At 53.7% G+C, this 22,887-nt stretch overlaps 2 protein-coding genes and 1 long non-coding RNA gene across 9 annotated transcripts in view; 2 read left to right on the top strand and 1 right to left on the bottom strand.

Annotated features, from left to right (window-relative positions):
• CEP72 (centrosomal protein 72) overlaps positions 1-15,491 on the top strand; it is a 29,145-nt gene extending 13,654 nt beyond the window's left edge. For 3 of the 7 annotated variants that reach the window (XM_036225666.1, XM_036225668.1, XM_036225667.1), the window contains 6 exons: positions 1,231-1,434; positions 3,992-4,278; positions 5,319-5,457; positions 6,535-6,731; positions 10,828-10,954; positions 11,043-12,317. In XM_036225666.1, the coding sequence (XP_036081559.1) occupies positions 1,231-1,434; positions 3,992-4,278; positions 5,319-5,457; positions 6,535-6,731; positions 10,828-10,954; positions 11,043-11,461 (1,373 nt within the window). In that variant the 3' untranslated portion in view covers positions 11,462-12,317. Of the gene's footprint in view, positions 1-1,230; positions 1,435-3,991; positions 4,279-5,318; positions 5,458-6,534; positions 6,732-10,827; positions 10,955-11,042; positions 12,318-13,191; positions 13,304-14,164; positions 14,740-14,772 lie in introns of those variants that run through there. The other 4 variants (XM_036225671.1, XM_036225669.1, XM_016124674.2 and 1 more) reach the window with 3 other exon arrangements.
• LOC118606561 lies at positions 1,583-3,194 on the top strand. Its single transcript, XM_036225672.1, is given in 3 exon segments — positions 1,583-2,687; positions 2,689-3,054; positions 3,057-3,194. Coding segments are annotated over 3 exon segments (912 nt in total). The 5' UTR covers positions 1,583-2,261; the 3' UTR covers positions 3,177-3,194.
• A 4,488-nt stretch (positions 15,492-19,979) lies between the features above and the next one.
• LOC118606562 lies at positions 19,980-22,407 on the bottom strand. Its single transcript, XR_004952519.1, has 2 exons — positions 22,048-22,407; positions 19,980-21,917 (listed from the first exon to the last, which is right to left on the bottom strand). It is a non-coding gene; the product is annotated as an uncharacterized LOC118606562 (long non-coding RNA).
• Positions 22,408-22,887: the final 480 nt, after the last annotated feature.

Below are 22,887 nucleotides of genomic sequence, written 5' to 3'. Positions count from 1 at the left end.
CCAGTTGGGTGCGGTGCCAGCGCTCTGTCAGCCATCACAGTGACAGGGAGGGAGTGCCGTGCCTCGCGGACATGAAGGTGACATGCCCCGTGCCTAGGGGAGCTGGCGCCCACATCCGCCCCGCGGGCTGTGTGCTGGCTGCAGGGAGCATTGCGAGCTCCACGCCAGGACGCGGCGCGGGCCTCGCACTGCACGGCACGTGCCCCTTCGCCAGCCTCGCCAGGGACTCGCTTCCCACTGGCGCTGTGCGCAGGCTCGAGCTCCGTTTCTTCATGACGAGTCTCTGACAGCTCATGACAACAGCAGGTCGAGGTGTAAGTTTCGGCTGAAATCCCAGGATTCACCTGCTGGCACGAGGACCTCCGCCCTTGGGGCGCCTCGCCAGCTCTTGGTATCGTCAGCCGTGTTAATCCTGGCCGTTTGCGTGTGTACTAGTACGTCACGCTGGTTTTAAGTGGCATTTTCCTGAAGACCCGTGATGAGAATCTCTCGCGTGCTTGTGGACCATTCGTATGTCCTCTTTGGAGGCGTTTCCACTCCCCTTTTCCTCTTTGTGGTATTGAGTCGTGGGACTACTTTATGGTTTTTGATGAAACCCTTTCTCAGATAAAAGGGCCGCGAATTTTCTCCCGTTCTGACGCTTGCCTTTCATTTTCTTAGTGCAAAGGGCAGACGTTTTAATTTCAGTGAAGTCCAGTTCGTTTTCTTTTTTATGTGATTCCTGCTTTTTTGTGCCCTGTGGTCTTCTGCTCTGTGTCACAAAGATTCTTTCCCATAGGTGTGGCTGTCTTGGGCTGTGAGTGCTGTGTCTTGACCCAGCCTTGCAGTGGCTTTGTGGGCGTGGCGTGAGATGAGTCAGCTTGGCCCCCACCTAACCCTGTGTGACCAGTTGTGCCACTGCCATTGTAGGAAAGACTTTTCTCATTTAGTAGCCTCGGCACATTTGTTAATTTGGTTGGCCTGAGTCCATCTCTGGGTCCGGCTTCACTGATGGTCACATCTGCCCAACCAGCAGGCTGTCTGGACTCCTCAGCTGGTAGCGAGTCATGCGCCAGGCGGTGTCGGCCGCTACCTGCAGCTCTATTCGCAGTGACTGTTGCTCTTCATGACGGGGGTGGCATTATTAACCCGCTCGGCCATCTTTTTCTTATTTAATATCATACATTGTCAGAAGCTTAAAATGTAACGTTTAGTGAACTAAAAGTTTTTAAATGTTCCTTAATCAACTAGAATCCGGGCGTCCGTCGAGTTCTCAGTCAGTGCAGCACCAGTGTGGGGACTGCGTGAAGAGGGGCCGTGAGCAGAGAAGGGGCGGCTCCAGGGGGTGCATCCCAGAGCAGCGGCCTCCGGGCCAGCACCATGGAGAGCAGCCCGGAGGCCAGCCCAGGGCTCTCCACAGCCCCAGGCCGCACGTGCACCTCATCCCACATCCAGGTAAACGCATGCCCTCGCCATCGACTCCTGAAGCAGGTACAGGTTCCACCATGTATGCCGTTGCTGTGAAATTCTCCTATTCTCTTTATTATACTTGCTTGTTTTGGGGATTCTCTAAGATGCTTGTGAAAGAACTTTGTTGAAATTTGTAACATGGCGTATTTTAGAGTCCTCTTCTCCAAGTGCTTTGGTGCAGTTCTGTCCCCACACACGCTGTCCTCTGAATGCACGGGCTCAGCCTATGACGGCAGCTACATTCGAAATGTTGAAGATGAGGAATTAAGCATCAAGTGAATGCGGAGTGTCGTGTGCCCCCGTGTAGCAGCAGTGGCAGGGAACCTCCCGACGTGCGGGAGCTTTGCGCCTTCCTGGGCCTTTCTGGCTGGTTCTGGGGCTTTGGAGGTAGAATCGTGGCGGCGACCTACCCGGGTTCCTGTGGCCACTGCACAGTGGGCTGTGTGGTGTTGAGGCCAGGTCACCCCCATCACACCCTCGCTGCTTCCATCGTCCTGGCCACGTTTGCCCCGCGTCCTGGGGCTCTCAGTGCTGCAGTGCATGGGTGCCCAGGATGCAGGTTTCCGGTGACTGTCAGCACCCTCATTTCATCTCTGTTCACAGACACATGTGCTCGAGGCTTAGACCTCTTTAGCGACCTGCAGTCCCTGTGACTTCCGAGTGGACACGGAAGGGCTGCCGCAGCAGGAGCCTTCGCGTCAGTCTCATCCAGACCCCGCCATCGGCGTCGCCCGCGTCGGCCTGGGCCGCTCCCCGTGTATGTGCGCGTGTCTCTGGGAGTGGTGTATGCGTGCGTGTGTGTGTACATCTGCATGCTTTGTCCGTGCATGCACACATGCACGTGTACATATGCATGTACGTATCCGTGCTTATGTGCACGTGTTGTGTGTATGCATGGATGTGTCTTATGTACATACATGTGTGTGTCTGTGTGTGTGCACGTGTGTCCCTTGTATGTATGGATGTGTCTGTATGTGTTCATCTGTATGTGCATGTGCGTAGGTCCATGTGTATACATGGATATGTCTGTATGCATGGGTGTGTGTCCACATGTATGTGTGTCCATGTGTATGTGTGGATGTGTCTATGCATGATTGCATATGTTCACACGTTTATGCACATGCATATCCATGTGCATGCAAGGGCATGTCTGTGTGTATAGTGTGTGTCTACATGAATATGCATGGATGTGTCTGTGTGTGTCCACACGTGTGTGCACACTGCCCTTGTTATTGTTCTTTTTTGGAACCTTCTGGAGCAGAATATCCTGACCCAAACATTCCAGCACGGTTTCCTGGGGACAGGGACACCCTCCTAACTAGCATGTCACTCCCTAGATTAGGAAAGGAACTCTGCCACAGATGGAGCATCCACATTTCACCAGGTATTCCAACAACATCGTTTCCTTGTGGTCCAGGGTCCCGTCCAGGTGCTCATAGCATATTTAATTGTCAAGTCTCGTCACACTCTATGACCCAGAATGATTTCTCCATCTTTCTGTCTGCTGCATCCTTGAGGGTTAAGGCATTCAGAATCGACTGTGGTGAGGCGGCTTCTAGGGTGGCTTCTCTGCTGGTTCCTGGTGTCCAGACTCAGCTGAGCATTTTGGAGGATGGCCTCATGCACAGGCTGTGTCACAGAGTGGAGAGAAAGATGAGCACAGGTCACAGGTCAGCGTGAGACGGTGTGGCAGCGCGCGGTCCGTGTCTGTGCCCAGGCTGGGGTGAAGTGGCGTGGAGTGACTGATGGGGTCATGGCGGGCGGGTGGGAGGGTCCCAGTGGGAGGCAGAGGGACCAGGTGGAGCGTGGTGATGGACGTGGAGCTGAGGCAGGAGCGCGTCCTATGCGTGTCTGTCCTTGGCAGACAGGTGGGGCTGTTGTCCCCGCAGGTCCTGAGCACGCCAGGCCCCGTTTGCTGGGGAATCCGGGCCTGGCTCTGCCTGGGGAGCCACGGGGATGGCAGCGCAGTGCAAGGACGTGGGGCCGAGGCCCGGGCGGCATGGTGGCCCTGGGCCCAGGGCCCGGGAAGCCCCATGGGGCATGCGGGGCAGGCAGAGGGGGGTTCCCAGGTCTCCGAGGCCTTAAGAGGGGAGCAGGGAGGGTGGCCCTGGGCCCAGGGAGAGCCTGCCTTCTAGGCCCTGGTCCACAGTGGGCAGGGCCCGAGGCACCAAGGTATGACCCTCGCCTACTCCTCGCGCGGGGCTTGGTGCGAGGCCACCGGAGAAGTGGCTCCACGGATGTGGGACCGCACGCGTCCTCGGGGAGAGGGGCCCAGGTGTCTGCTGTAGCAGCACGTCGTGGCGTCTCTAGTTTCCTGATTTTAGGTGTTTACTTACCTGACTCACTTCTGTTATGTGTAATTTTGGCAGGAAAACTACAGTGACTAGGTGACGGGTGTGTTAGTTAAAACTTCAGTTTCGGCACTCTGGTGGATTTTCTGTGTGTGGCAACACGCACACTTGCGCACACACCTTTTTCAGTGCAGTGCCCGTCACTGCCCAGAGCACTCGGCCTGACAACGCCGCTGTTCTCCCCGGCGCAGGCTCCACAGACGGCGAGGACTCAGCCCCACCTTCTCAGAGGTCCAGTTTGTCGGCGCAGACGGTGTCGACCCCTGTGCCTGCCGCTGAAAAGTGCAGGAAGCGAAGGCTGCCGGGCGGGCGGCTCCAGGCGCCTGTGCACCAGGTGTGGCCGAGCGGCCTCGGGGAGCGTGGGGAGCATCCCAGCGGGCCCAGCAGCACTGCAGGCAGCAGCCGGAGGGACTCGTCTCGCTCGGAGGCGTCGTGGCTGGAGGAGCAGGGGCCCCGGCGCTCAGGCAGCGCCAGGGAGGTGAGTGGGTGTCATGGTCGTCGATCGCAGTTTTGAGGTCCATGCAGCTTTGGAATGCACTTTTTTTTTGGTGTTGTCACTTCTTTAGCTGGAAGTCGTTTCCACACACGGGATCCAGACGCGGTGGCCTGGCTCCCCGGCCAGTCGCTGCAGGTCATGGGTCAGAGCCCATTTTTATGTAGGGCCCGACTGTCGTCCCTTCTCTGTCTCACTGTCTAGGCCGAGGGAGGGAAGGGAGGAGGACGGGGACATGCCAGGCCTTTCCCGTCTGCCCGGGGGATGTGGCCTGTGGACTCACACACGCGCGGTGGGGTTGCAGCTTTGCAGGTGGGGTGCCGCCCACCTCGCACCTCCTGTCAGCTCAGGGCTGTGACCTCCGGTGGCTGTTCTTCGGGAGCGGACACTACCCGTGCTGCTCGGGGGAGGCAGGAGTTCGACCACACTGGCTCCACCCTGGGGACCCGCACTCTGTGACTGGTGCCTGTCCCCTTGCCGAGTGTTTGTGCCGAAGGCTTGTTGAGCTGGTGGTGTAAGCCCCAGCTCTGTGGGGCGAGTAGCCAGGCCTTGCTGTCACCACACTGGCCAGGCGCAGGACCTGGCTGTCCCACACAGCAGCGCTGCTATGGTGGGCTTGCCCCGAGGGCTCCAAAGACACGTCCCCCACCGCCGTGTCCTCGTGCTCTGTGGGCTCTCACAGGGTAGGCCTTCTGTTACTCGGCCCATGGGCTGGGCACGTGGTGTGAGCCTGTGGTTTAGGTCACTTGCATCTTCCTTTTGCCGTTGCCCGTGGTGTAGGATGTCACCCCACCCCACAGACGTGGACACCCAGGCTCTTGTAAGCCACCCACAGTCCCATGTCCATGGGGTGGGTGGTGAATCCCATGCATCGCCCACTGTGGGTTTGTGAGTGGACCCCAGGGTGCAGTCTCTATGGGATGAGGGCATCGGTGTGATAACTGGTGGACAGACGAGCACGTGGTGTTGGAAGCCTTGTGTTTCAGGAGCTGAAAGCCAGCGTCATGGTTTTGTTTTTGTCACAGGTGTCTCCCAAATTGCAGTTAGCTGTGCCGCCCGGGAAGCAGGCCTCCCTGGAGGTGGCACTTTTGGAAGCACTCCTTGACCTGGTGGACAGGTATTGGAGTGGCTGCAAGTCCCTGCACGGCAACGAGGTGTTCCTAGGTGAGTCAGGAGGGGGTGGTCAGCTTGTCAGTGGGATGTAGGCTCAGGTCCCCCTCTGGGCAGCATTGTGGGACACCCCTCATCCGCCATCACTTGGCCACTGTGCTGCGGGGAGCACCCTCGTGTTCCTCACAGCAGCGGGGGGCTTTCCTGAGGGGCGGGCCATGAGGGCCTGTGGCTGGTGGCTTTTTCACCTGCTGGCTCTGGGGGATGAAGCTGTCTCGTCGCCTGGTTTATTGGAAACACCATCTGCAGGCGTTGGTTCTTGTGTCTGTTTTCACGTGGGGATTTGGATTTGTCCCCTCCGAGTTCTCCGAGTGTCTGAGCTCTGGAATCGGGACCAGGTTTGCCGAAGTCCTGCCTGGTGCCTTGGTGCAGGAGCACACTGGGGAGCCCTGCACCCAGAGTCTGGGTGGGAGACAGGGTGCTGTATTCCCAAGGCGCCACCTTCTCTTCCTCTCGCAGCCTGGGGTACAGCCTTCGGTGTCCCAGGGGAGCAGGGATTTGCCAGCCCTCTTCTTTGACAGACCCAGGCCCCAGCCTGGATCTGCCATCCTAGTCGCCACCAGAGGCTCTGAGCACTCTGGCCGTTCAGTCTTGTGGCCCCTCAGCCTCTCCTTCTGGAATCGGGGTGCCCTGAGAAGCTGGGTGCCAACCCTGTAAACTGTACCCTCTTGTTACGGCGCAGTGGGACCCGCCTGCGCTGTTGACTCTGCCCAGTTATGGAGCTGCTGTGCCGGGTTGGCACATAGGTCCCTGCCAGGAGCAAGAGCTCCCAGAGCTGCTGAAGAGAGCATGGCGGGCTGCCCACGCACCGGCCGGAGCGCCTGGCCCTGGCCTCCTAAGGCCGGCCTCTCTAGGGTGCAGCTGCTTTGCTTCACCTCCCACCCGTGACTGGTCATGGAAAAGCTCGCACACAGGTGATTTCGGTGGTGCCCATGTCCCTTTCGCAGTCGCCATGCCGGTTAGTGCTTTTGAAGCTGGTAGGTGTGTTATTCAAAATGTATCAAACATATTTTGTTCACATTTCATTCTTTCAGCGCAAATGCTGTAATAATACTTGATTTTTACTCCTAGCTCAGGCAAGACATATTTTGTCATCTGTCGAAGAATTTACAGCAACTCAGGACAACTCAACAATTATGAGTGAAGAAATTCGCTACCTGGCTCTCGAGAACAAATCTTTGCAGAATCGCCTTGCTGACCAACAGCAGCAGTACAGCCTGAAGATACACGAGGTGCTGTCAGATCTCGACAGTGCTCGGAAGGAGATGGTGAGCCACGCCTTTGTGTCGCTGCCTTTTGTTCAGGGACGGGCTGCAGACGTCCTTTTGACTTCACAGAAGAGGGGAGGTCTTGACTCTGCACGTCCCTCAGCCGCTGTCAGGCGCAGCCCTGCAGCCTCTCCCCCACCCCTCCCGGGTCACAGACCCCCTCCTCACCAGGCTTGCGCCACCCGCAGAGACTCCACCTGACTCTGTGTCGCTCCCTGACCCCGTGACAACAGTGACTTGCAGATGGTAGCTTTGCCACTTATCTCAGTTCTGCCTCTCCTGGGCACCTGCCTGCTCTTCCGAGAGAGGCTGAGTGGGAGAGACAGAGAGAAGATGAAGCCACGCTTGAAGTGGCGTTTTTGTGGCCCCATGTTTCCTGATCCAGGCTTCTCAGAGCACTGACAAGAGGGGGTCCACTTCACTGGGTGATCCTGGGATTCCTGCTACTGCTCTGCCTGCACCAGCCACAGAGCCCAGTGTGTCCTGTGGGGCCTGAAGGAATGGCCACACCAGGTGGCACCTTAGGGGCAGCGGAGCCCAAGACTCGTGACCGGGCAGGGCTGCCGTTGTCCTTGGTGACCTCACCGGAAGACCATCATGTGTAAATGTATACGTTAAGAAAAAAATCTCAAATTAGCAACAACTTTATACCTCAAGGAACTAGCAGAACAGCAAACTAAACTCAGAGTTGACAGAGGGAAGGAAAATGATAAAGATCAGAACAGAAGCAAAACAGATAGAAAATGGAAAACAGTAGAAAAGCAGTAAGACTGAGCCGGGGTTTTGAGAAAGTATACAAAACCAGCAAGCCCCAAGCCGGACTAAGGGAGAAGACCACAATCAGAAATGAGCGAGGCGACGTTACAGTGGGTGGCTGAGAGAAGGAGGGCCATGAGGGTCCGTCACGAGTGATTACACATGGAGACGCTGGATAACCCAGAAGAAATGGGTAAGTTCCTAGAAACACACAACCTACCAAGACTGTCTCAGGGAGAAAGCAAGCCTGAATAGGCCAATAACGAATAAGGAGATTGAGCAGTAATCACAAAGCACCCCAAAAAGAAAAGCCCTGGACCAGATGGCTTCATGGCTGAGTTCTACCAGTCAAAGAATTAATATTTGTCCCTTTTAAATACTTGAAAAAATAGCAGAGGGAACATTTTCAAACCCATTTTATGAAGCAGCATCACCTGATGCCAACGCCAGACAGAGACACAAGAAAGAAAGCTATAGGCCAGTATCTCTGATGAACACATGTAAAAATCCTCAATAAAATACTAGCAAACCACGTTGAACAATGCGTCAAGATCATATGCCATGACCGAGTAGGGTTTTCCTCCGGAATGTAAGGTTGGCTCAACACGTGCAAGTTAATATACCACGGAAAGATAACCACAGTCATCTCAATAGATGCAGTAAAAGCACCTGGCAGAGTTCGGTGTCCATTCATGACGAGAAACAACAAAATGGAATAAAAGGAAATTTCCTCCAGACAGCAAAGGCCATTTGTGTAAAGCCACAGCTAACATCGCGATCAGTGAGAGGGGTACTAAAGGCTTTTCCTTAAGACCCAGTACAGGACGAGGATGTCCAGTCTTACCGCTTCTGTGCAGCAAAGTACTGGGAGTGCCAGCAAGAGCAAGCAGACTAGGGAAGGAAATAGAAGTCACCCAGATCAGAAAAGAAGAAGTAAAATTAATTCTCTGCAGATGACGTGGTTACATACATAGAGGAACCTGAAGGTTCCACACAAGAAAACAAAATCCATTAGAATTAACAGGACATGAGATCATAACAAAAATCAGTTGTGTTGTATTTATATCAACAGTTTATATGGAAAGGAAACCCAAGGAAACAATCCCATTTATGATAGCATCAAAAAGAGAAAAATGGTAGGAATAAAATTAACCAAGGTGTTTAAAAGAGCTGAACCCTGGGAACCCTGAGACACTGATGAAGGAGACGAGATGACACACGGGTGGTGGCCGCCCCGTTGCCCCAGGCCGGGAGGGCGGTGTCGAAACGTCCGTGCCTCCCAAATCGACCCGCAGAGTCAGCGCAGTTCCAGTAGGAATTCCAATGATGTTTTTCACAGAAATGGGAAAAAACAATTCTAAAATTTGTGTAATTATTTTCCTTATAATTTGTGTTTTCCACAAAAGACCTGAACGCAGTCTTGAGGAAGAACAGAGTTTGGCGTCATACTTCCTATTATACCACAGAGCTTTCGCCATCAAAGCATCATACATGGCGCTGGCACAGAAACGCATCCAGAGCAGTGGGACGGAATAGAGAGCCGGGAAGTAACCCCCAGTGTGAGTGGCCAGCCAGTTTCCCACAGGGACACGAGGCATTCACAGTGGGGACGGGGTCACCTCTTCAGTAGTGCTGGGGACACTGGTGAGCCACATGCAGAAGAATGAAACCAGCCCCGTTTTCCAGCATACACAAAAATTAACTGGAAACGGATGAGAGGTTAAGTGTAAGACTTGAAATTGTAAAGCTCCTAGAAGAAAATGGGAAAAAGCTCCTTGACGTCAAATTGGCAATGATTTTTGGGGCATGATACCAGAATCACATAGGACAAAGGCAAAAATAAGCTGGTAGGACTATCTCAAACTAAAAAGCTTCCACAGTAAAACCAGCAGAATGAAAAGGCAGCCTATGAAATAGGAGAAAATATCTGCAAACCATATAAACTGGGAAGGGGTTAATATCCAGAAGATATACAGAACTCACACAATTCCACAGCAAAAAATCAGCCTCAAAAATGGGCTGAGGACCTGAATAGACATTTTTCCAAAGAGAACATACTTAGGGCCAACAGATATTTGAAAAGATGTTCAACATCACTAATCATCAGGACAATGCAAATTAAACTAACACAATGAGATACCACACTAACACAGTGAGGTGTCCCCAGGCTCCCTCACAGGCTGCCTGTGCGAGCGCCCAGGTGGAAGGCCGTGCTTGGGGCCTCCTCTCCAGAGGAGCCATCAGCCCCCGTGGCCCCTCTCAGCAGCTCCTCTCCTGCCACACCTGCTAGGCATCAGGTCACCACAGGCTTGCTGGGAAACAGGGGTCTGAAAATGCCTGTTACTTACTGTCTTCCCAAGAGCAGACCTCAGCCAGCTCCCTAGCACATGTGCAAATGGGGCCCCGGCACCGAGGTTCTCGTTAATGGAGACAATGCTCATGGCGCTTTATCTGCTCACAAGCAAATCTGTGATGGAAGAAACCACGCGAGCCACCATGGACCCATTTCTGAAAAGTGACACCTCCTCAAGAAGGGCCTCGGGCAGGCCCTTCAGGGCGTGTTGCAGAAGAAGGCGTTGCCAGCACAGGAGGTGACAGCTGCAGGCCTTACTGCCCCCGAGATCTTCCCCGGGCAGGACAGGAAGTGCAGATGGACCACGGTGACGTGGATGATTTGCGCCATGTAGGCAGAGGCTGCAGTTTGTCTTAATTTTGAGCTGTGTTGTTATTAAAGAGCTGAAATATTAAAAAATGTAAAAGTTTATAAACTGAAAAGTTACTATAAGCTTAATTTATTATTGAAAAAAGAAAAATCTTGTAAGTGAATGTAGTGTAGCCTCAGTGTCCACTGTTAGTCTGCGGTAGTGGGCAGCTGTGTCCTGGGCCGTCACGTCCACTCTGCAGTCTCCCACGGACTCGCCCAGGGCAGCCCCCGGCCGCGTTCATGGCCAGCGCCCCACACAGCGCCGTTTTTTACCATTCACGCCGTGTTCATGCCGAACCCTTCGTCTGTGGATGCGCGGATCCTTCCGGGGGTCTCACGTGCCTCCGGCGCTCCGCGCTGTCATGCCGCGCGGTGGGCTGCCCCGCCAGCTGTGCGGCTGTGCACTCGGGGTGTCCGCGCACGACGAAGTCACCTTCACGACACGCTTTTCAAACTGTATCCCCATCCTCGAGTGACGCATGACTGCCGCTGTTCCCATGGCGATTCCGCAGTTCTGATGTGTGAAAGGAAACCGGTACCTGATGTGTGATATTCCCAGGGTTTCACTTAATTTGCTCTGTATGCGTCGCACTGGCTTCGACCTGTCTTTGTAAAGCGTGTGCTTCTGTGTCCCAGGATGACTTGAGGCAGCAGCTAGACAGATCTTCGGAGGAGAACAATAACTTGAAGTCTCTTCTGTTCAGCATGAAAAAAGAAGCTCAAAGCACAGACTCTTCAGCGGCCTTAAGTTCTCAGATCCCGGGTGAGTTGACAGCTGCTTGGTGTCACTGCTTGGCGAAATCTAAGTGTTGAGACACTTGCACGGAGACTTCATTTTAAATTATTTCCAGGCTTCAGAAGCAGCAAATGCTGCGAAATGGGGCTGGAGCCCACCCGCGTTGTCCCGCAAGTCGTCTTGGCTCAGGAGTGGGTGCGTGCTGGCAGGGGCCCGTGTGGGTACTCACTGCTCCCGCCCTCTGAGCCTGTCGAGGCTCGGGGTGGCCCGTGGCTGTGGCGCCCCTCAGCCCCTCGGCCCCTCGGCGTGTGCCCAGCAGTCGCGCTCCTGCTCGGCCCAGACCGTGGCAGGCGCAGTCGTTCTCCTTGGCCCCTGTTCCTTCCAGATTCAGATCGTTTTTATTGCCCTCTCTTCACTCTCGTGGGTTGTGTGTTGCGTTTCCGCAGGAGTGCACTCGGCCTTCAGGTTCAGATCCTGGGCTTTCGCACGAGGAGCTGTCGGCGTTGCTCTTTGTGGAAGCTTCTCCGAGGCTGACAGTCTCGATTTCACTGAGTAGGGCAGGTTGAGCACCTTTCCCCATCCTGACCTCTCAGGGGTCTGGACACTTACGTAAAGGGCCAGACAGTAGGTGCTTCAGGGTCTGCGGTGTCTCCCACAGTCACGTGAGTGCAGCCATGGGGTCACGCGGGTCCTTTGCCCGTTATGTTCATCGGGCTATCCTACCGAGTGGAAAGGTGTGTTCAGTCTTTTTAAATTTTCTTTTAAAAACGTATCTAGTTTACCTTTTGTGTCTTCGAGATGTCGTCGTCATGTTCACTTGCTCTTGGTCCTTCTAGCTCAGCCTTCGTTTTTTGTGACGCTTGCCTGTGTGGCTTATTCTCGCCTGGCCTCGGCCACCTTTTCTGATCCTGACTTAGGTGCTGCTTTCATTTTCTGTAGCATTTCCTTTTCGTCTTCACTTTGCTTTAAAACGGTCAGTCGTGGCTTTGATCTGTTCTGTGCGCGGCTGCCGTTGTGCTCACGCAGTGATGTGTGTGGGGTTTGACCTCTGCTTCTCCATTGTTCGTCACGTGAAACGCGTTCTCCTGAGTGTCCAGGAGCACGGCAGGCAGCTCTTCTGACTCACAGATAAGCGTGGCAGCCTCCTTTGGGGGACTTCCAGGCCCTGTTCCCTCCCCAGCTTTTCTCTGGTGTCTTGTCGTGCTTGACCTGGACCCCTCGTTAGACAGGACTGACTCTCCTTGCACCAACCCTGAGTTGCTGGTTGGTCCACAGGGATTCCCCAAGAAAACGGGACACTGGGGAGTGCGCCCGCCCTCCGGTCTGCCGGCCAGCTGCCGTGTCCCCGCAGGTGTGGCTGCCGCGCAGGGCTCTGGCTGTCCCGTGTTCGGGGCTTATCACCTGGCACTGCCTGGTTGTCAGTGGGGTTCTGGCCTTGTCGCCTAGCTCCTCTTGTCATCGGCTAATGTGAGGATGCTGGGAGAGCTGCGCTGGGCCGCCTCCACCCCCTGCCCCCATCGCTCTGTCCTTCGTGCCCTCGAGGGGGGTTCAGGTGGACACAGGTCGTGAGTGGGGCTGCTGGCCTGAGCACAGGAGGCTCCTCCACCGCCGTCCCACTCACTGTGAGGAGGCCTCTGTCAGCCTTTGGCCTGTTACCTTCCTGCGCGGGCGTCTCCGTCTCTGCTGTCGGGTGGTTGTGCAGGGCGCGCCCGCGTGTGGATTCACTCGTGGCCTGGCTTGGATTAGAGACCCAGTAAATGGTGTATCTCCACCCCCTCGAGAAGGAAACCCAGAGAAGCAGGAGTCACGTGGGTGGAATGCAAACACCTGCTCGGCCACTGATTGACATGGGGCCAGAGGGCACTTCAGACGTGTGGCCCCGGCGGCTTCAGTCGCTTCTCCCCAGTACCACAGGGGTTGCGCCTGAGGAGAGGACGTCTGTGGCCCTCCCCGCCCCCCCCCCCCGCCAGCACACAGGCCCCACAGAGGGAGGCCCCCGCCCCGTGCCAGGCCCACCCATCAGCACCCGGCCCTCCACGCGGGCGTGGTCCCGCGGGCGTCCCTCTGGGGCACGTGGCCGCAGCGTCAGCCTAGAGAGGGAGCCGGAGGCGGGTCTGGGCTGGAAGGGCTGGGGCGGCGTGCAGGGCCCAATGCGTCCGCCGGCTTCGCGGCGCTGGTGGGCGCCGACCGTCCCAGGCTGTGTCCTCGCTCTCGTGGCGGGTGCAGCGCGGGCGCCTCGCTGACGGCGCTCCACACTGTCCCAGGGCTGCAGAGCAGCGTGCAGAGGCTCTCCGCCGAGATCGGAGAGCTGAAGCAGCACCTGGAGCACTACGACAAGATCCAGGAGCTGACGCGGATGCTGCAGGAGAGCCACAGGTGCGCGGGGCCGGGCGGGCCGGGGAACCGCGGGCGTTGGGGTCCACACTTCCGTTCCCTGATGAAAAGCGCCTCCCTTCCTGCTGCAGCGTCTGTGAGGTGACCTGAGAGGTGTGACGGGGGGCAGGGTGCTTGAGGAGGAGGGTGGGGGTGGCACGCGAAAGACAGTGAGCGGTGCTCAGGGCCGCGTCCTGAAGGCCCCGGGGTGTGCTCCGCCCCTTCCCCCTCGGCGTGGTCACGGCTGTTCCCTTAGGAGCACAGTCGCCCCACTCATGCTCCCTGGCTGGCTGCGTGCTGGGTGTGAGGGGGGAGCTGGGAGTTGGGGGGCTGTGCAGACAGGAAGTTGGCCTCAGGAGGAGGTGTGCTGTGGGGCGAGGTGAGGGGGGCTGTGCCTGGTCTTTGCTGGGGTACCGTCGGGCGAGCCCGGTTCTGTGGCCCGCGCCGCACCCCTCCCCTTCCCTCCGTTCTCTGCCCGTGGACGTTCCTCCCGCTGATGTGGGTGCAGTCTGGCCACAGGTGGAGCCAGGCCCGGACCTTTCAGGGCTGGAGGCCACAAGTGGCAAGGAGCAGAGGCTCCCGAGAGATGGGACCAAGTCGAGACTGGATCGGGGAGGGCACAGGGAGGGAAGTGGGACACAGCCATGGGTGCAGGGAAGTGGCGGGCAGGGCAAGGTGACTCCCTGTGCCCGACGGGGTCATCTGTGGCGGTCGGAAGAGGTATTGGCAGTGTGGGCTTGGTCTGGACCAGGCGGGGGTGCAGAGCCTCTAAGGCAGGACACAGACTTGTCCGCTCTGAGCGCCCACCTGGCCAGTGACTGTCTGTTTCAGTGGTCCAAGCCAACAGGGCTGCCTCTTGTATAGGGAGTCTGTCGTGGGGGCACTTTGTGGAGAAACGTGGCCTTTCATACGTTTCTTGTGATGCTACCGACGTGCTTGAGTCATTGCTGACTGGGTGAGCAGGGCGATCTGGAGCTGACAGAACCAGCAAAATACAACATCACCTTCTTTGTAACATTCCTTCTAAAATTAAAAGTGGTTAATGATGTAAAAAACCCGGACTTTATAATCATACTCTTACAATTTCAGAATTATAGGAAGGTCCTTTGTACCTGACCAGTAATTAGAACTAGTTCAGTCTTTGAGTCTTTTCTAGAAGGAGAATGTTTTGCCGGCCATGGGTTGTGGTGGTCTGCTCAGTGAACCCGGCAAGGCTGGAGGATTGGGGGGCCAGCTGTGCACTTTTGGGTTCGCCCATCCTTTCCAGGGGCAGATGCTGGCGGAGGGCAGGAGAGGGGATCTGCTGTGGGGACAGGTGTGCGGGCCCGGGGGTGCCTGGGCGGGGGAGAGCGCTGGGCTGTGCTGGGTCCCGGAGGGCTGTGTGCCAGCGGGCAGGCTTGGTCTGGCGAGGGCAGGGCCTTCTGGGGGGACAGCAGCAGAGCCGGGACGTCGCTGCCCTGTGTTCTCCACAGTTCCCTGGTCAGTACCAACGAGCACCTCCTGCGGGAGCTGGGCCAGGCGCGGGCGCAGCACAGGGCCGAGGTGGAGCAGCTGCACTGGAGCTACAAGGAGCTCAAGAAGACCATGGCACTGTCCCTGTCCCCGCAGGGCAGCGCCCGCCCGGGCGGCTGCTCGTCCCCCCGCTAGCCGGGAAGCGGTAGTCCCTGGAACCTGGCCTTTCGAGCCGGCGGCACACATGTTCCTGCTCCTTCACCCGGGTGCCGATGACAGTGGTCTCAGCGCGTGAGGTTTGAAATGTGTTCAGGGCCCACAGCTCAGTTTTCTAAAAAGACAGGATTAATCCAAGGCCTTCGTATGTTTTGAGACAAAGCACGTTAACATTTTGAGACAAGCAGGTCATTAATTTTTCATCAAATAACTTGAGATAAAGAAAATGCAGTATTTTTCTTCCTAATGTAAAAGAGAACTATATATGATTATTAAAGAAAATTTTTTGTGTAACAAGTAATTCTCATTTAATAAACAAATACGTTGTTCTAAAAAGTGGCTCTTTATAAGTTATAACTGAGTTTCTCATTGAATTCTCTTATAAAACAAGCTATGTGCCATGGTTGGTGAGCAGAAACAAGTAAGTTTTGGGATTTAATAAAAGTAACATTTTTAGTTGTGAGAATCATTTAAAAATGTTATTTTGTGATATAAATATCCCACAGTAAAAATATCTACTGAAGCCCTGAGTCTCTTGCTTATAGTATACTTTTGAAAATCAGGTCAGAACAGGGCATAAAATTAGTTTTTTAGTTTAGACACTTTATATCTTATGAGCACTTGCTTTCTTTGATAAAACAGTTTCTAGAAGTGTTTGCTTAACTAAGGAAGAACAGGCCTGGAAGGGGCTGCTGTGTGTCGCGGCCAGGATTCTGTCCCTGGGGAAGTCGGGGGCACCGGCTCTCCCTAGGAGGGGAGTCCCTGGGCTTCAGGTGTCCTTCCCAGTTCCCTCTCTGGCCACGGTTGTGTCCAACAGCTCTGGTTTTTGTAGCTTAGCCCAAAAATATGTCCTAATAAATGTAGTTTGTGTGTGTCAGGTGGGATTTTTGTCATTAGATCATTTTTCAGTTATTTAAAAGATTTTAAATGCATTTTAAACTTGTAAAAAATGACCACCATGTTTATTTTGTCTCACTAGAATTTCATTGAATTTCTTAGATCTATGAGTATATTTTTCATCAAATTTGGAAAAATTTTAGCCGCCATTTCTTCACATTTCTTATTTGAATCTATCTGCCTACACATCTCTCCGTCATCTCCCTCTCCTCTTGGAGCTCCAGTTCCATGCACTTAGTCCACTGGATGTTGTCCCCACAGGTCACTACACTTGGGCCTTTTTTTCACCCTTTGTTCTTACTGCTCCAGTTGGGGTCAGTTCTTTTGCCCCGTCGGAAGCTTTCTGATCTTTTCTTCTGCTTTATCTGCTGTTCCGCCTATGTAGTAAATTTTTAATTTCAGAAATTATATGTTTTTAGTTCTAAAATACCAGTTTTTTTTTTTTTTATTGTTGTTTTATTTCTGATTGTGTTCATGTTTCATCGAACTCCTTAACCTTATGCTTAGTAGCTTTACTATAGGTCATTTTGAATCGTCTTCAGAGCGGGTAGACCAGCTAACACTCATGTGTGTGTGAGAACTTCTTTCGGCTCACATCTTCACGTGTTGTCAGAGCTTTTAGTGTCTTCATTCTAGAAAGCGTGTAATATACCGCCTGTGGTTTCAATTTGCTTCTCCTCAGGTATCAAGGGAGTTAAGTACCTTTTCGTGTATTTATTGACCACTTGGATTTCGTTTTTTGTGAAGTGCTTATTCAAGTGTTTTTTCCTATTTTCCTGTTGGATAGTCTGTCTCCTGTTTATCTGTAGGAGTTATTTATAATTCCGGATAGTAGTACTTTGTGGATTACATTTGCAATAGGTATTTCTTCCCTTTTTATTGGTGTCTTTTGATTAAAAGAAAATTTAATATGGTTCAATATATTAGTCTTTTCCTTTATGCTTAAAGAATTTTATATCCTAATTTTTAAAAATTTTTCTGTTTGTGGTCATGGAGTTTGCTGTGTTACCTTCCAGAAGACTTCATAGTTTTGTCTGTTTGTGAATGTGGTTAGTCACAATAATTGTCCTCTACGTGGAACTGATGTTTGCGTGTGTTGTGGGAGTTGGGGGTCCAGTTTCACTGTTTTCAGATGCGAGTGCAGTTACCTAGCGTTGCCGTTGACAAGACGGGCCATAAAGGGAGTGTGTGTCCAGGCATCTGTCCTCCCCACGGCCTCCCCTTCCGGCTCTGTGCTCTCCCACACAGCACGCAGTAAAAGCCCTGTCTCATGTGCAGCACGTTTGGGCCATTTTTGACCCTTTACAGTTCAAAAATTTTAGAATTAGCTGGGATTTTGTTTGAGACTGCATTGGTTGGTTTAGGAAGAACTGACACTTTGGTAACATTGGGCCTTATAAGCCACGACCCATTTATCGGGTCTTCTCCAGTGTACCTCATTAGTTTATCATTCTCTCCGTCAAGGTTTTGTGGATCTTTTGTTATATTCCTAGATTTTCCTTATTTTGTGATGACATTCTGAAAGATATATTTTTAAAAAACTGTTTGGATTTTATTTTCTAATTATTTGTTGCTGTTACATGGAAATCCAGATCCAGCAATCTTGTTAAAATTTTATTAATTTTAATAGTTTACTTGTAGTTACTTTAGCCTTTCTAGGCACGCAGTCATGTTTCCTGTGAGTAATGGGTTTTCTCGTTTCCTTTTCCGTTTTTACTCTGGGTTATTACATCATGTTTGTTTGTTTTTTTTTTGCTTTTTGTTTTTCCATGCTGACTGGTACTTCTAGTGCAATATAGATTAGAAGCAGTGATAGAGTGGGCACCTTTGTCTCGTTCTAGATTAAATAGAGAGCTTTACCATTTCATCACTAAATTTGTGGTAGGTTTTTTGTAGATGGCTTTTATCGGGTTAAAGAAGTTCCTTCTGTTAATTTGCTAAGAATTTTTCATCATGAATGGACGAATTTTATCAGACCCTTTTTTCAGTGACCACGTGATCTCTCTACTTTGCTGTTAATGTCGTTACCATGATTTGCTAATGTAAAAACCACCTTAAATTTCTGCAATAAGCACAACTAAGTAATGAAGGATTTTTCTTTAGAGACATTGTTGTATTTGGTTTGTTAACATTTTGTTTAGGATTTTGGATTCCAGGTACATCACTTAACGTCTAACTTTGGGCAGGTATTTAAATTCTCTGTTCCTCAGTGTCTACATTTGTAAAATGGGGTAATCATAGGGTCTGCCTTGTTGTGTGAAGGTTAAGTGAATTATTATAAATTGTAGGACAGTACCTGACACACAGGAAGCACGATGTAATCGTTTGCGTGCTGGGCCACTCTAATAGCTTCCCTTCCCTCGGTTACTTTGCCAACTGTGTCACAAGGTCGGGACGCCTGTTTCTCTTCTGTTGGAAGAGATTCCTGCTGGACCCCAGTTGGACTTTGTGAGAGTGAGAAATTTTGTGTCCAGCCACTGAAATTTTGGGGTTTTCCACTGTAGTTGGTAGTTACTTACCCTACATCATAGGACTATGTGGGCTTTCCATTTCTTCCTGAGTTAGTTTTCCTGAGTTATGTATCTCTAGGAATTTGTCTAATATTCTAATTTAAAATTATTTTGGTCTAATATTCAATCTTTTAATAGCATTTTAATAGCTTCAGCATTCAAAGTTGTGTCCTTGTGGCAGAGACGGAGGGCAGTGTGGCCCTTCAAGCAAGATCTTGCCTTTCAGGGGAAGGAATGCAAGTAAGAGATAACTGCCCACTGCTTGTGGCCTTGGGCCATGCTCAGCTTTCGTATGGGTCCTGGCCAGTGACTGAGCAGGTGGGCCCAAGGGGCTGGCCTTCCTGCCTGGCCTTCCGCCTGGCCTTGCGTTTCACAGGCCATCTCCAGAGGCCCCATGGGCTGGCAAGGCTTGGTCAAGCCTCATCGTGGTCTGGAGGCCTCTCTGCTCCTTCATCCTGTCCTCCCTGTGCTCTCCACGGGCTCTGCCTTCTGGCAGCCCTGCTGACTCGCCCTCGGGCATCTGCTTCCGGGCCCAGCTTCCACGCCCCCGGTCGCTCTCGGTGGTTTGGGCTCTGTTAACTCCACCAGAAGTTTGTCAGGTTGATCAGTCCTTCCAAAGGACCATCTTTGGTCTTCATTTCCTTTTCTCTGTTTTCAATTTCTGCTCTTACCTTTCTGTTTTTAGCCATTCTGAAACTAACAATACTTTGGCCTAAGAATATTACCAGCTTTCTTGTTCTTTCTGTGTTTCTTCATCTTTATTGTCAAATGAAACTGATACATTTTAGTTTTAATCTGCCATCTTGTTTTGTGCTGTTTGTTCTATTCTGTGATTTTTTTTTTTCCTTCTCTGCTGTTGCTGTTTTTAGACTTCCGATCCTTCAGCATTTCACTTCTACTAGTTTAGAATCATGTCCTGTTCCTGGTGTGTTATTGCGACACGTTCACGTGTGCTTCACCCATTGCCCACAGCTGGCATCGTGCGTCAGCCACAAGCACGTAACTCCGTGCATCCCTTCTTCTCTGTGATGGTTTTCGAAATCTCACAGGAACGTTGCACAGTCACTGTGTGTTTGTCAGTACTGTTTAGTCTTCGGTCCACTTTCCTTCTCTCATCTCAGACAATCCGTCTGTGATCACTTTCTGCATTGAGAATTTCACTAATGTCTACTGCTGGAAGTTCTCGTGATAGTTTTAAAATGCCTGTATTTTATCTTCATTTTTGAAAACTTTCACTGGGCTAAGGTTCCAGGTTGGCAGTTACTTGATGGCATTGTGCCTTCTTTGAGGTTGCTGTGGTTGTCTATAATGTGTTTGTGTCTGGTCCCCCTGGATCTAGACCCTGCCCCCTGCAGAACTGCACCAGCACTAGACCAGGCCTTGGACATAGCAGATGCCCGTCTACCTGCTCCTCACCGGGTTGGGGCAATGGTCGCCTCAGTGAGGAAGCAAAAGGCTCTCTCGGGTGAGGTGACATGAGGCTCTCAGCCCTAGGAGCTGTGGCTCTGCCACCTCCTGTGGCCCCTCCCAGGGCCTGTCCTGTGTTAGATGTTAGTGCCTGTGTGTGGCTGCTGGGACAGATGGCACACTGCGGACAAGAGAGCCACAGTTGAATGCCTTTATTTATCACTTTTCCAACTGACACACAGTGTTAACAGCAGCGAGCACAGGAGGGCGACATGCAGACAGACACGAGCTGTTTCACTGAAGGCTTGCAAGCCGGGTGTGGACAGCAACTCCAGCAAGGACACCGCGCCGCGCCCTCTGCCACCCACCCACAGACGTCCTGGGTGGTGGGGTCTAGCCTCAGTCGGGACACCCCTGATGTCGCCGTCACTTACCCGTCGCCGATCATGTGATATACTCAGCATTCTCCAACACTAATAAAACAGCGCAAAAATATATTGCATGTATAAATTTATTTCCCTTTCCTGAAAAAAACTTAGTACAAACTAGTAGCATATGGTCCCTTTCAAGTTTCTTTTAAGTTGTGCGGGTTTCCTCTGTTGTTTGGCTTGGTTTGGTTTTTCAAGAGTCTAAAAGGAGAGAGTTAACTAAAGCATCTCTGAGCACGGTGACCACTGCCTGGCACGCTCAGGACCAGCGCCCAGGCCACGTCCTCCATGTGCTCACGGAGGCCACGGCCCTGAACTGCCAGGTTTCACTGAGTGTTCAGTGGTCAGTGGAGGGAAGCTTATCAGGGTCAGCGTTCAGGGCATTCTAGCCTATTGGTCATTTCACAGTACAGCTGAATTATCAACCTGAACAGGTGACAGTAAAGTATCCCTGTGTGGCATGTGCTGTAAGAAGGGGTAGGGTAGCCAGCTTGTGTGTAAATTCCAGGAGGAAATGGGCCAAACTGGGTCCGCGAGGGCCTTTCTGTGAAGGGCCAGATAGCGCGGCCCATGCCATTAACTTCATCCAAAGAACCAGGTGACTATGCCAGCCCAGGGTGTTGGAGTGTGTGTGCCTCTGCCCACTGGCTCTGTGTCCACCCCGTGGGTCAGACGGACACAGTGGCCTTCCTGGAGCGCTCAGCCACTGGGGCCTAGAGACGGAGCAGTACAGACAGGAAGCGACGCCTGTGCGGCCCCAGGGGGCAACTTCCCGGCGTGTCGCCCCCTGCTGTCATTCTCATCTGTCTTGAAACTTAAGCCTGAGGCTCCTGGGTATAAAAATACTTCACGATAAATATATATCATTTGTTATATTTTAAACTTAACGAACTTCAATTATGGTAAACCTAACTCCGAGTTACTGACTATGGCCTGCCTTTCCTAAGCATTAAATAGAAATAAATAGGTATTCTGGCACGATCTGTGTCCTCAGACAGCTCCCACTGTTCTCCCTGTTCAGACGCCGTCAGCACTGTCCTTCCCTCAATGCGTGCTGTCCCCCGGGTGTCCTCCCCTCAGAACGTGTCCTGTCCCCTGGGTGTTCACCTCAGAACGTGTCCTGTCCCCCGGGTGTCCTCCCCTCAGAACGTGTCCTGTCCCCTGGGTGTTCACCCCTCAGAACGTGTCCTGTCCCCCGGGTGTCCTCCCCTCAGAACGTGTCCTGTCCCCTGGGTGTTCACCTCAGAACGTGTCCTGTCCCCCGGGTGTCCTCCCCTCAGAACGTGTCCTGTCCCCTGGGTGTTCACCTCAGAACGTGTCCTGTCCCCCGGGTGTCCTCCCCTCAGAACGTGTCCTGTCCCCTGGGTGTTCACCTCAGAACGTGTCCTGTCCCCCGGGTGTCCTCCCCTCAGAACGTGTCCTGTCCCCTGGGTGTTCACCTCAGAACGTGTCCTGTCCCCCGGGTGTCCTCCCCTCAGAACGTGTCCTGTCCCCTGGGTGTTCACCTCAGAACGTGTCCTGTCCCCCGGGTGTCCTCCCCTCAGAACGTGTCCTGTCCCCTGGGTGTTCACCCCTCAGAACGTGTCCTGTCCCCCGGGTGTCCTCCCCTCAGAACGTGTCCTGTCCCCTGGGTGTTCACCTCAGAACGTGTCCTGTCCCCCGGGTGTCCTCCCCTCAGAACGTGTCCTGTCCCCTGGGTGTCCTTCCCTCAATGCGTGCTGTCCCCCGGGTGTCCTCCCCTCAGAACGTGTCCTGTCCCCTGGGTGTTCACCTCAGAACGTGTCCTGTCCCCCGGGTGTCCTCCCCTCAGAACGTGTCCTGTCACGTGGGTGTTCACCTCAGAACGTGTCCTGTCACGTGGGTGTCCTCCCCTCAGAACGTGTCCCTGTCTCCAGGTGTCCTCTACTGACAACTTTCGCCGCCCCCTGGGTGTCTCCCCTGTACAGCGCGTCCGTCACCTCGGTGTCCTCTCCTCCGTCCCTGTCTCCCGGCACGGGCACGTGCACGCGGCACCCACGCCCACCCCGCCTGTGGCGGTCGTCAGCTCTGACGAGGCACGTGCCCCCTGTCCGGAGTCTGTCCATGCGAGTGGCGTGTGTCCTAAGGCTGCGCGCAGACAGTGAATACAGCGGGTGGTCTACGAGGACGGATGGCGACGCGGGTCTGCAGCGCCACACTGACCGGGGCGCCGGGGGCGCAGGGGGAGCCCGGCGCGGGCGGGGCGGGGCGGGGGGCGTGGCCAGGCGGGGCCCGCGGTGGGCGGGGCGGGGGGCGGGGTGGGGGGAGCAGCTGTGTCATGATCCTCATCCGCGAAACGAAACCCGAGGGCAGCGCTGCAGCCAGGTCAGCGGGCGCGGACGCGGACAGCCCTACTGCCCAGCCGCGCCGGGGCCGGGGCCCCAGCCTGGGGTGGAAGGCGGGAGGCAGCCGTGACTGCGGCGTCGGGCCAGGGCCCCGTTTGGGGCTCGCGCGCGGCTTTGCCCAGAACCCCACTTCCCAGTGCGCTCGGGGCGGGCCTCGTGGAGGCGGCCGTCCTCGCCCGAAGACCCGGCTCTGGGACGGCTGTGTCCTGGAGTCAGGCACCTCGCTGGTGTCCTCTGGGCGAGGAAGGGCTGAGTCGGGCCAGTGTCCACGGCAGGACCAGGCGACAGCCATCCCTCTACAGGCTGTGGCGTGG

This window comes from Rousettus aegyptiacus, unplaced genomic scaffold, assembly GCF_014176215.1.
Source record: "Rousettus aegyptiacus isolate mRouAeg1 unplaced genomic scaffold, mRouAeg1.p scaffold_m13_p_8, whole genome shotgun sequence".
NCBI classification, from domain to species: Eukaryota; Metazoa; Chordata; class Mammalia; order Chiroptera; family Pteropodidae; genus Rousettus; species Rousettus aegyptiacus.
Note: the sequence above shows the minus strand (reverse complement) of the source record. Positions and strands in the feature narration are given on the sequence as shown.